Source organism: Strix aluco, chromosome 15 (assembly GCF_031877795.1).
Source record: "Strix aluco isolate bStrAlu1 chromosome 15, bStrAlu1.hap1, whole genome shotgun sequence".
NCBI lineage: Eukaryota > Metazoa > Chordata > Aves > Strigiformes > Strigidae > Strix > Strix aluco.
The window spans coordinates 21,032,999-21,045,075 of NC_133945.1; the positions used below are offsets into that span (position 1 = coordinate 21,032,999).

At 59.5% G+C, this 12,077-nt stretch overlaps 1 protein-coding gene across 8 annotated transcripts in view; it reads left to right on the forward strand.

The window, feature by feature from the left end:
- The first annotated feature begins 9,048 nt into the window (after positions 1-9,048).
- PRKCB (protein kinase C beta) overlaps positions 9,049-12,077 on the forward strand; it is a 131,346-nt gene continuing 128,317 nt past the window's right edge. For 6 of the 8 annotated variants that reach the window (XR_012625236.1, XR_012625237.1, XM_074840761.1 and 3 more), the window contains exons 1-2: positions 9,049-9,356; positions 9,835-9,866. Coding sequence is in view for 5 of the 8 variants with exons in the window: in XM_074840761.1 (XP_074696862.1) it covers positions 9,184-9,356; positions 9,835-9,866 (205 nt within the window). In the remaining 3 variants the exon portion in view is untranslated. The remainder of the gene's footprint in view (positions 9,357-9,834; positions 9,867-12,077) is intronic. The other 2 variants (XM_074840760.1, XM_074840764.1) reach the window with 2 other exon arrangements.

A 12,077-nucleotide genomic window follows, 5' to 3' on the forward strand; every position in this document is an offset into this window, starting at 1 on the left:
ACAGTGCGGAGAGAGCCCGGGGTGCCCCAGACACGGGTAGGGGATCCCACGGGTGGGGGGTCCCCGGGTGGGATCTCCCCCTGCAAGCAGTGGCGGGGCTGGGGTCAGCAGGGGCCCCCCCGGCCGGTGTCCCCAGCCACCCAGCGCTGCCCTTCCCCATCCCACACTAATTACAGCCCCTGCCAGCAGCTTCCACCATTGGATGGTTCGTTAGAGCCGAGACCAGCACGGCGACCCCAGCAAAGGGGCAGCAGGGTTTGGGGGGCAGGCAGGGCACCCCACGGCTGCCGTCGTTGCTGGGATGCATCAGAAATGGGTCAGGCAGAAGGTTTGCAAGGACATTTGAAAAAGCAGCAGGATTTAATTATGTTCAGGTACCTGCTGACAGTCCAGCAAGTCCTTTCAGCGGGGGAAATTCCACCTTGAAGGAATCGGGGGGGTGTGGGGGTGTGGAAATAACAGGATGTGGCCCTTCACAGACCAAATGTGCGTTTCTAAAGGAGCTCACAGGACCCGATGAATGTGGTCCAGACCAAGCGGAGGATTTCACCGTGTTCCTGGAGCGGGGAGGATGCCAGGAAAAACCCAGGTGCCATCTCGCGGGTTGTCCTCAGGCCCCAGCGCTGCCCCGGGGGGTGCAGAAGCAGCGGGATTTCATGGCGAGGTTGGAGAGAGGAAAAGGGAGGGAGAGCTGGGGAAAGCGGCTGGCTCGGGGGCGGCTGGCGGAGCTCAGACCCTCCTCCTGTGTCACTGCAGATGTGACCACTGCCAGTGATGAGGATTATTTTCACCTGAGCACACTTCAGCGGCTGCGGGGCTGGGTGCAGTCAGTGGCTTGGCCACAGCCTGGCATCCACACACAGAAAAAAGTAAAAATCCCCTTGAAAACAGGAGCTTCTATGATGCTTTGTGCCCCCTGGACCTGTGGCTCCCGGGTCGCCGTGGCCCTTCCAGCAGCCCCGGACAGGGGCCAGGTCATGCCCTGAGGAGGCGACGTCCTCTTGCTCCCAGGTGCTGCGGAGCTCCCGGCTCGGAGAGCGGCAGGAAGGAGCCAGAGGAGCCGCAGTCGGTAGAGAAAAGCCAGAAAACAATTTACAGCTTCCTCCAGATGGCAACCGGTACGATCTGGCTAACAAACACAGATGAGCAAGCGTAAGGGAGGGATAAATAAACCTCACAGCTCGCGGAGTAAAACAACCTGCTGTGATTTACAGCAGAAAAATCCCACTCGGCCAGTGCTGAGCTCACTCCCCTTCCCTGCACCAGGGCTGGCGGCATGAGCTGCTGGGGCAGGACCTCGGGACCCAGGGGACACACTGGGACAGGACCCTGGGACCCAGGGGACACGCCGGGACAGCCTGGCACCCCAATCCCTCCAACCAGGGTGGGGGATGCCCTTGGGGTGAACAAAACCCAAGAGCAGCTGAGGCGCTGCTATCCAAAACCCAGAAGGAGTCATTCAGTTAGAGAGGAGTGAAAACCTCATGCAGGTGTTTTCCATTCAGAAATTCTTTTGATTTCTAAATTAGTAAAGCAGCAAGTCTTTCTGGGGGATTTTTTTTTTCCCCAGTTTTTTTTTTTTTTTTTTGATGAAACATTTTCAAATACCTCTGGAAATCCATCAACAGGGAGGTTGTTCTCTGTTTTGAAATTTTTGTTTTTCAATGTTTTTCCTCCCCAGCTTTGACTGTAAACATTTGTGGTCTGAGTGGTACCAGGAGGTCCCACGATGCTGGATTCCGAAGGACCTCTCTCCCTTGCACTAGACCTGGCTGGCGGGGAGTAACCGCACGGGCGACACCGCGGCTGGAGATGGCAGCAACCAGGCAGCAGCAAAGCTGCGGGCGGGCTGCCGGGGTCACGGCTCCTCGGAGGGAAGGGGGATGCCTGGGCCGTGGCTATCGCAGCCCATCGGCGACGCTCTGGTAACACAAATCTGTGTATAAGGACCCACAGCCCGGCAGCGGCGGGGGGACGTGTCACCGGGGGTGGGCACAGCCGGGCTCCTCCACCCCGGTGGGCACAGCACCCGGGGAAGGGGCTGGTGGCATCCACAGCCTGTGCCGGTCACAGCGCTGAGAGGTGGTGGGTGTGCGTGTGTGCACACGGGCTTTCAAGGCCACAGGGAGGGCAGAAACACCCACATCTCCGCTGCAAAACCTCCGCGAGCCTCTCCTGCGCCTCTGCCAGCCCCGCCGCTGTGCCTGGGCACGCTGCCACCAGCTGCGGATGGCTGGCGGGACATCAGGGGACGTGGAGGCAGGACCCCGGCATGTCCCGGCCCGCAGCTCTCGCCCATGCGCTGGCCTTCAAGCTGGAATAATCTCCGGTGGAAAATAACACGAGATAAAAGCGGTGAGAAAAGGCAAACCCCACCCTGCGCTCGCGGGAGGGCTGCGCTTTGTCCCAGGCTTGTTTTTGCTGGGAAATGACCCGACCAGCTGGAGAGACAGAGGCCCAGGAGCAGAGCAGAGCTGCTGGGGGAAAGGGAGCGGAGGACAAGCGCGATGCTTCAGCCATACGAGCTGAATGAGGCCCGTGATCCCTTGGACGAGCAGGGAAGAGCCGCCCGATTTTCTGTGGAGCATCGATGTGGGGGGGTTCACATGCTGAGGGCATGCCAGCAGCGATGCCAGGGTGAGCTGGGGGTGGAACATCTCTCCTAGGAACATCTATCAGAGGATTTCCATCCCCCAGCATTTAAGGCAGACAGGTGATTGCCTTCTTGAACAAACAGGCTCCGCAGCATCCCCCAGCGCATCCCTGACCCATCCGGGCTCTGTGGGCCAAGGGTTTGCTGGCGCAAGGCAGGTCCTGCCGGGTGTGGAGCAGCAGAAAGTGGCTGCAAGGGAAGAGGTTAATGGCTCAGCTGTGAGGAAAGCCCTCGGCAGCAAAGCTTAATGAGGAACTGCTGCACTGGGATCAGCCCTGTGCCTGTAACTGAGCCTCATTGTTATTTAAATGGAGCTCCTTGCAGGCTGGGTGAATAACTTCAGGATCAGATGATTTTTCTGAGCGATGTGATGAACCATGTATATAAAACCAGCCATCCCTTCTGAGGAGGAGCGCTGTGGAGAAATCCGCTTCCTGGGGGAGAGCAGCTGGGGTTTGCCCTGGCACAAGCAGAATTATTTTGCATGCCAGAGGAGGCAGGTGCTGCAGCCCCGGCGAGAGATGGGAGAGGATTGCAGGGGCCTGGTGACACTGGTGGCTGTGCGGCACTTCTGCTACCCCTCCAGAGCTGGGCTTAGTTCCTGGACAAGACTGAGCCTAAGAAAGGGAGAGGGGTGAAGGGCTGCCTGGTCAGGAGTGTGCCAGGCACCAGGGATGCACGCACGGGTGCAGGGACTGTGTGAATGCAGCCGGGATGGGAAAGTGGCTGTGCAGCAGCTCGAGCCCATCCCTTACAGCTTGGGCTTGTTGCTGTTCAGTTTGGGTCTTGCTTTTTTAATCCAGCAGAAAAATTTAATGCTGTCCTTAACACTGAACGCTGCTGCCTGCCTGTCCAGAGCCCAGAGCTCCCCTTTCCACGCCAGCACCGCGGAGGTGATAATGGCACCCTGGCTCCTGCCAGCACACCGCATCCACCCGTGCGCTGACCTGGCTTGGAGAGCAGCAGGAAACCCCCACTGGTTCGAATCAAATGCCCGCTTCCCATCCTGGAGTCACAGGCCAGGAAAGCCACTTATCGGCCAAATGGTTTGGGAAACAAGCAGCAAAACCCCAAGGATTTTACCTCTAACTTTGTTTAACCAACTGTGCGGGAAGGCGGTTTGATGTGGGCCATTTCTGGGTACATGAAAGAGAATTAATTTGTTCTCCCTGAAAGCCAGCAGACAGGAATATGAAATATTTAAATAGCCTAAGCACGTCTGTGAAATGCCGAACCGTGCGAGTACCCGATGTGTGACTGCGCTTCCCGTGCACGCGGGTTTGGAGCACTCAGGTTCTGCAGCTTTTTGGCAGGTTTGGTGTCTGTGCCCCTTGCTGGAGCGAGTGGAGGGTATCTCACTGCCGGGCAGCGAAGGACACAGGCTCCTCACCTCATTTATTCATCTGCAGCGTGCTTTGCCTCGAGGAGGGATGGAAGAAACGTTGGTGGGCCTGAAAAATAGCAACGAATTTCCACAAGCCCTGAACACCAGGCACTGCGAGTCTGCACGCTGAGCCAGGAACAGGCTTGCTTCTCTGGCTCTGCCCTGCTGCCCCTCACAGCCCGGCAGCTCCCCGCTAGGAACTGCACCCCCAGGGCGTCCTCGCACCCCATCTTGCTCCTGGGTGCCTGTGAGTCCCGGGCAAAGGAGCACAGAGCAGCTGGGAGCTGGAAACGCGGCACGAGTTCTGCTTCTGCAGGAAATTGCGTTCTCTGGTGTGACAGGGAGATGCTGTCCCGCCTGCTCTGCCCTGGCTGGACAGACTTGGGGGGCTGGAGCCCCATTTAACGACCGTTTTTTGTTGCAGTCCCTTCACTTGCTCGTGCCCTCCTGCCCCAGGACGGCTGGGCGGAGGGTCAGCACATGCCAGCTCTCTGCCAGCTGAATAACCTGCGCTCTGGGGACCATTAGGGATAACATGTCTTTGCTTTTTTTGCCCAGGTTTCCTCCTCTCTGCCCAACATCCCCGGGTGTCTCTGCTCCGTGTTTGAAACCAGAGGTGCTCCGGGGGGCCGCGGTGGGTCGGAGCCCGCAGTGTCCCCCAGCAGCCCCCCCGTCGTGGGCAGTGGTCCCGCTGCCCCGAGCGACAGCCCTGCCTGAGTCCCCTCCGGCACATCCACGCCGAGCCCGAGCAGGCAACCGTTCGGCAGCTGCGCTGCTGGATCAAAACACGGCTGCTAAAAACGTCGGGTGGAGGCAAATGGAAACAATTGCTTTTCGCAGCTGAGATCGGGGCAGTGGGGTTCCAGCCGAGCGTCGCTGCCCGGCCGTGCCTCTGCGGCTCTCCCCATCGCTCTCCTCGCCGCCGGCCGCTCGTGCGGGTTTATGTAACGCTCAGGCGCTAACGTTTGGGCTGCTTTTTTTTCACACAGTGGCTGGCTGCGAAGGATGCTCTTGCCTCCGGTGGGTGGGTAACTAGGTCTCTCCTCACATGAACGCAGCTTCTCTCTTCCTCGCTCCATCCTCTCTGCACGGAGGACGTGAAACATGCAAAAACTGTGAAAGCAGAAAGGGAAAAACCAGCTCAGCTGACGTCGCCCTGCTGCGGGGGGGCCTGCCCGTCACCCCCCCGCTGTCCCCAGTGTCCCTGCGGGGCCAGAGGCGAATCCCCAGTCCCCTGGGGGTACCCGGTGGGGCTGGTGCTGCCCAGAGCAGCAGCACGGCCGGGGATGCCCCAGCCTGCGGCTCCAGCCTTGGCTCAGCCCCACGGGCCCTTTGCCCCGTGAGGTGTAACTGCGGCCACACAGCCCTCGGGGTACCCCCCAGGCAGCCTCTGCCGTGGGGCCCGAGGAATCACTGTGAGGAGCAAGAAGCTTCTCCGAAGTTTAGTGGGACCAAAGACAGAAGACAATGGCAGGGTGTGGGGATCTGCCCTTTCCTGGAAAGGACATTTTGGGTGAAAGCTTTTAAAACTTGTATCTCCTGGACCTAGAGGAGCAGTGCTGCCTCAGCATGCACCCCCAAACACTGGGAGACCCCTCCCAGGACCCCACCAGCCTTCATCCAGCTCCTGGGAGCTTTAAGCGCTCTCCCGCGTGTCCTCAGAAAGCTCCGCACCAGCCCCGTGGCGCTGCGAGGAGACGCGGGGAGATGCCCGGCGTCAGAGCCAGAGCTGAGGCTTGCTGCTCGCAGAGCGACTGCTGCTCGGCTGCACCCGCAGGGAGGGCACAGCAGGTCCCTGCTCCAGGGTCCCCTGTCCCTGCCTTGGCCCTCCTGGTGTGCTGGGGGGGCAAAATGGCATCTGCAAACAGAGGCTGCAGAGCGCTGCTGAGACACCTTTATATTTAATTAGCGTTTGACTCTTCCTCCACCTGTTTCCTGTGGCGGATTTAGGTCCCTAAGAAACAAATGCTGGGAAAAAAAGAGAAAAAAAAAATCTGTTCTCCAGCTTCTTTGAATTCTTTAGAGAAAGCCAATGTGGGCACCAAGGGAGCAGCATCCTTACATCAATGCAAGGCTGGAGGCTGCAGCGCTTGCCAGGAGCTCGCCTGCGCTCCCACGCGAGCCGCTGCTCCAGGACGGCAGCTCCTGCGCACGGGGCAGCGCGAGGGGCTCCTGCACGCCTGGAGGCAGAGCTTGCTCAGGAAACGGGGAGAATTCACCTTGTCTTTGGGGATGTTGCCTCTTTGCTGGGCTTTGGGGGCAGCTCGCCCTTCCCCGGTGCAGAGCGAGGCTGCAGGGCTGGAGCCGGCGCGTTGCCGCGTGCCGTGGTGCAACACCCCGGGTTGAGTGACTGCCACGGGCTTCTGACCTGAACCCCTGCAATTTGTTAGTTGTGATTCAGGGTTTTTTTGCTGGAAAGGGCTTGTGTTACCTGTCTCCTGTGACCCCGAGCCCGCGGCCTCACGCCAGGCTCTGCTCACACTTGTCCCTGCAGCGCGCCTGGTGCTTGTCCTTCCGCAGAGCAGCTCCTGGGTTGCCCGGTGGGAGGGTGAGGGCCCTTCCTCAGGATGTGAATCACGTCTCTACAGGCGCCTGCTCCCGCACCCCTTGTCTCCGTGCTGCTCTCCCACCCCCCGGCCACCGAGCCCACAGGGAAGGCAAGCCTGGATTTTACAGCTCCGTGGGATGAGGCCCCATTTGCCCACATCACCGATTGGGTTTCAGTGCCCTCCTCTCCGGCGTCAGGAGCTGTTGGAGGGGAAAATGTGATAGAGAACCTGCACTTTTGTGGCAACAGGAACAAATTGGGCTGATTTCCCCTCTGCTCCGCGCGCTGCGCTCCCCTGAGAGGGCCGGTTCAGCGTTGTTTGTGTGTCAGTCCTCTCGTCGCACCTGTGGGGACTTTACTCGCATTAATAAATAGAACAATTTCCTCAGAGGAAAGAGCTGCTGGGATGTTCAGTCCGACGTTTCAAAGTGCTGAGGGGATCTGGATACCCAGCTCCCATGAAAATTAGCGTGGCCTTGAAAACCCTGCCTTTAATACGGTACGGCTCTGAGTGCGCTCGATAATGCAAACGGTAAAATCAGAAAAAAAGAAACCAACCTCCCGAGAGTGGGAGCTGTACCTGGCTTTTGTGCTTCTTGGCCCAGCAGAGTGAAAAAAGCTTGCGCAAGAATGCTAACATGATTATCAATACTTATAGGGGGAAATTAAAGACCTGTTCTCAGTGGTTTCTGCTGCCGCTGGGTTCCATAGGCAGCAGCTATGCGGGCTGCGTTTGGAAAATGGGTACGTACAGTAAAAGAACAACAAAGAAGAAACAGGCAAAGCTCGGAGTTTACAATTAGAACGAGAAGAATTCAGCCTAGCATGGCTACTGCACTTAGTGTAATATGCCACTTTCCTTCGCGAAAGTACACAGGAAAGGAATCAAAATGACCTGCTATTATTTTCATTATTACTCTCATTCCTTTGCAGGCAGAAGGAGTTATTTCTGTTGTGAAGATTTCTATGTGCAAACCAGCAGTGAATAGGGCCTCACGCCCGAGGCAGAAGACACCCCGCAGCACGGGCTGGCACGACGATGGGGAGAAAAAGCACCCGAGAAAAAGCACGACGACGGGGAGGCCTCGGGAAGGTTCCCCTTCATTTCCTCATGACACAAGCGCAGCACGAGGAGGGATGCCTGCAATTTATTTCTCCCTCTTAGCATTAAAATCACATGGTGCTGGGTGTTAGTAACAAGCCTGTCTGCTTATGGAAAGCCGACATCAGCAGGACAGGTCAGTTATGTTTTATTACTGTAATGAACCTTTTAAAGCAGCCGCATAATAACAGCTCCGGGCCTATTTCTGGTAAAGCCTCCTGGGTGTTTAATTCCCCAGCGCTTGAGGGACATTCTTCAGAGAAAGCGCTTGGAGGGTGGAGGGCTGGATCCCAGCGGAGCAGGGACAGTCGTGGGCCACAGAAGGAAAATGATCACGTGGCTGCAGAACCAGAATTAAATCCCACAAATGAGAATTTAGAAAGACGTGCTGTTGGCAGAAATGTTTTCCTGATTATGTTTCAGTTTTGATTTGAATTGTCATTGCCTCAGCTCCTGAAGCGGGCACCGGGCTGGCACCGGGAGACCTGGACGTCGGAGGAGGAGGCTGACGGACCCGATTTTCAGTGTCTGCGAGTGCCAGTGGGTAGCAAGAAAGATGAATGGCAAACGGGGCTTGACAACTCCTCCGTGCTGGGCAGCTGAGGCGTTCCCAGTGAGCTGGGTAAAAGGAGGCCATTTGAGATCCTGGGAGGCCCCCGGAGCCTGTCGGCTTTGCGTCCCTCGTGCCCGGTGCCAGCCCTGCGCTGCCCGGGGCGGGTGGCCGTGCCCGGTGCTCCCACCGCGCTGCTCCCGCCGCTGGCGTGTGCCCAAAGCCAGCGGGGAGCAACACAATTCCGGCCTTGGCACGGGGAAGCCAACGACTCCCGAGGGAGTTTGGAGAAGCTGTCACCCCCCCGGCGGTCCCGCGGTGGGCGTTCTCCCCGCAGCACAGACCCCCCCGCGACTGAGGACAGGGCTTCTCTGTTGGGTTTCTTTAATTTACTGTTATTTCCATCATTATTACCACCATTATTACAATTTACCCCCATCCCCGACTCTTGCTCGTTGTCCCACCCCCCCCCCGCCCTGGTGTCCCCCTCAACCCTGGTGCCCCCCCGGGGTCCCCCCGCGGGTCCGGGATGCAGGTGCTATATGCAAATGAGACGCGTGGGCGGAGCCTCCCCAGGAACCGCCCACTGCGCCCCACGGCGGGGAGAGAGGAGGGGAAAGGGTGTGGGGGCCTCCCCGCCCCCCCCGCGCGGCGCTATGCAAATCACACGCAAATCAGCGGGGCGTGGCTGCGGTCGAGCGGCGCGAGGGGAGGGCGGGGCCGTGTTATGCAGATGAAGGGGCGGGGCGGGGCAGCGTTATGTAGATGAGGGGGCGGGGCGGCGCCGGGTGTGTGTCGGTGCCTCCCGCCAGCTGCAGCCCAGAGGTGCCGAGCGCCGCCGAGCCCCGGCCCCAGCTGCGGCGGGCGGGAGCGAGAACCGGGCCGGAGAGAACCGGAGCGAACCGAACCGGAGCGGAGCGGAGCGGGCCGGCAGCCCGCGCAGAGCATGGCCGAGCCGCCGGCGGCGGCGCCGGGCCCCGAGGGTGAGGAGGGCCCGGTGCGCTTCGCCCGCAAAGGCGCCCTGCGGCAGAAGAACGTGCACGAAGTGAAGAACCACAAGTTCACGGCGCGGTTCTTCAAGCAGCCCACCTTCTGCAGCCACTGCACCGACTTCATCTGGTGAGGCACCCCCGGCACCCCCGGACCGCACCGCAACCGGCTCCGGGACCCTCAGCCCGGCCCGGCCCGGCCCCCCCATCACTGGCTCCGGGACCCTCAGCCCGGCTCGGCCCGGCCCCCCCCTCACCGGCTCCGGGACGCTCAGCCCGGCCCGGCCCCCCTCTCACCCGGTCCGGAGTCCCGGCCCGGCCCGGCCCCCCCCTCACCGGTTCCGGGACCCCTAACTCGGCCCGGGTCCCCCGGCCCGGCTCGGCGGGACCCCCCCCCCCTTCACCCGTTCCGGGTCCCGCCTAACCCGGCGCGGCGCCTCCTCACCCGCTCCGGGACCCCCAGCCCAGCCCGCCGGACCCCCTCAGCCCTCAGGGACCCCCCCTCACTCTCTCCGGGCCCGGCTGCTCCCCCCCCCGCCCTCGTCCGCGGGCCCCCGCCGGGCAGGGTCGGTGCGGGCCGGGCCCTCACGCCGCCTCTCTCTCCGCAGGGGCTTCGGCAAACAGGGCTTCCAGTGTCAAGGTCAGTTGCCGCGCTGCCGGGGGGGCTCGGGGCACCGGGGTTGGGGGGGGGGGGGGGGCAGGCACCGTGTGTGTCCCCCCCAAACCGGGGGACCGCCCGCGGAGCAGCGCGGCCGCGGCTGGCGGGCAGCGGCCCCTCGGGAACCGCCGTGCCCAGGCCGGGGGAAGCAGCTTAGTCATTTTTTTTAAATATTTTTTTTAATCAACCGAGCAACTGGTCGGTGCTTTTAAGCAGGTTGGGTTTCGGTACTGGAGATGAGCGCCCAAGCCTTCTGATATATCCCCCCGAAAAAGGCAGAGGGAAGTTTATTGTTTTTAACGTACTTCCTAGGAAAAGGCGTCTGTTGGCGGCCGAGGGGCTGCCGGCGCGGTGGCAGCCCGGTGCTGTCACCCTGCAGCCTGGCAGAACTTGGAGGGCTCAGTTGTGTTGCTGGGGAAAAACGAGGCTTTATAACAAAATATGTTGCAGTAGCTTCTGGGTTACTACAGCCAGAATTATTTGTCCTGATAAGGCTGGGATTCTGCAGGGGCTCTTCGGGGATTTCTCGCGTCCCTCAGGACATTGGGATGAATTAACTGGGCTTTCTCTGGAGCCCCCGTAGCCTGGCTGCAGGCTGCCCACGCTCGCACGCACCCGAGCGGATCCCGGCCGCCGCGCTGCAGGTCGCACCTGCGGGAGGGAACGGGCTGGGCTTGGGCTCCAAACCCGGCTGGTGCTGCAGTTGCTGGCAGGGAAATTCTGCTCTTATGAATATTTGGGGCAGAGTTTTATTTTGGCGGGTGGCTGAATCCCAAGTTGAGGTATTTTGCATGAAAATGAAGCAGCTGTACAGCTCTAATCTCAAGAACAGCTTATTTTGGCAGCCTCCGTTTGTATCAGGAGCAGAAAGCAGACCCCCCCTCCCCTGGGTTACGGTGTGGCACACAGTCAAAACTCGGGGTGCTGCGGGGGGTCGGAGTCTCGGACGGCAGCTCTGCCTGCGCTGCGGCTGCGGGCAGGAGGGCTTTGTCTTGGGTGCTCTCAGGAGCATCTCTGCAGGCGCTCCTACGAGCAGCCTAAGTCTAGCCCAGTCTAAATGGTGCTGCTGCTCGTCCTTAGCACTTGCCTTAGGAGTAAAACCTTTAAAATACCAAAAGCATCTCCCCGACGCCTCCCCCCAAGCCCCCACCTAAGGGCCTGGGCTGGCGCTGGCAAGCGGAGGAAAGCAGATGTGGAGACTAAAACGTGTCCTAGTGGTGTTACTCAAGGTCACAGCTTCCCCTGGCACCTGAGGTTTCATACACAGGCGGAGAAGTCGTGTTGCTCGGAGGAGTTTTGTGCAGCTTGTATCTCTTACTGTGGGTCTTCCCAGGTTTACCCAGCTGTTAATTCTCTGGCTTTCCTTGCGGTGCAGGCAGTGTCGTGCCAGGCGTATTTGTGCAAACACAACGCCCCTGAGATTTGAAGTGTGCTAGAAAAGCTGGTGGGGATCATGCGCTGGTGGGGCAGGGCTTTTCCTGTATCGTTTCTAGTGCTTTGCTCGGTTCTACCATAGCATTCCATATCAGATAATTGGAGCCTTTTCAAGTCTCTCTTGCAGCCGTTAGGAACTATTGTCCAAACCTGTAATTGTGCGCTTGTTTCAAGCTTTATCCTTTAAATGTTTTTAACCAGTGTTAAATCACTCTTTGGGGCGAGGTCGGTCAATGGGACCCATGGAGGTGGTCTCAGACTTAAGGCACAGCAACTGCCCTCCAAATGAGGAGACCCTCCACCAGTAGATGTTAAACAGCGCAGTCCTGTCCTGTGGTTCTCGGAGCAGGAGCCCTTCTCAGCTGCCGGTAGGACTCTGTGCTCAGTGATGTCTCCAGAGGTGCGGGACTGGTCTATAAGATACCTTTCTGCCTTAAGAAACCACTTTCCAGGTTATTCTGGTATTACAGGCATGAAAACCGCGTTACTGCATTGCAATAGGACACGTTGCAGACTGCGGTAACGTGGAACAGACCATCTTTACCCCAAATACCTTCCTAAAATCAGCGATCTGTGGATTTTCACATACGTCCCCTGCTGCGAGGTGCCGAGGTCCCTGGGTGAAGGCGCTCCCGTTAGTGAGGTAGAGTGTGGGCGTGATCCTCCCTGCCACGAAAGCATCGTGCCGTCGGTGCCCCACGGCGGAAGGCACGCCGTGTCGGCGTGAGGAACGCTTCCAGGTTGGGAAGTCAAGCACGA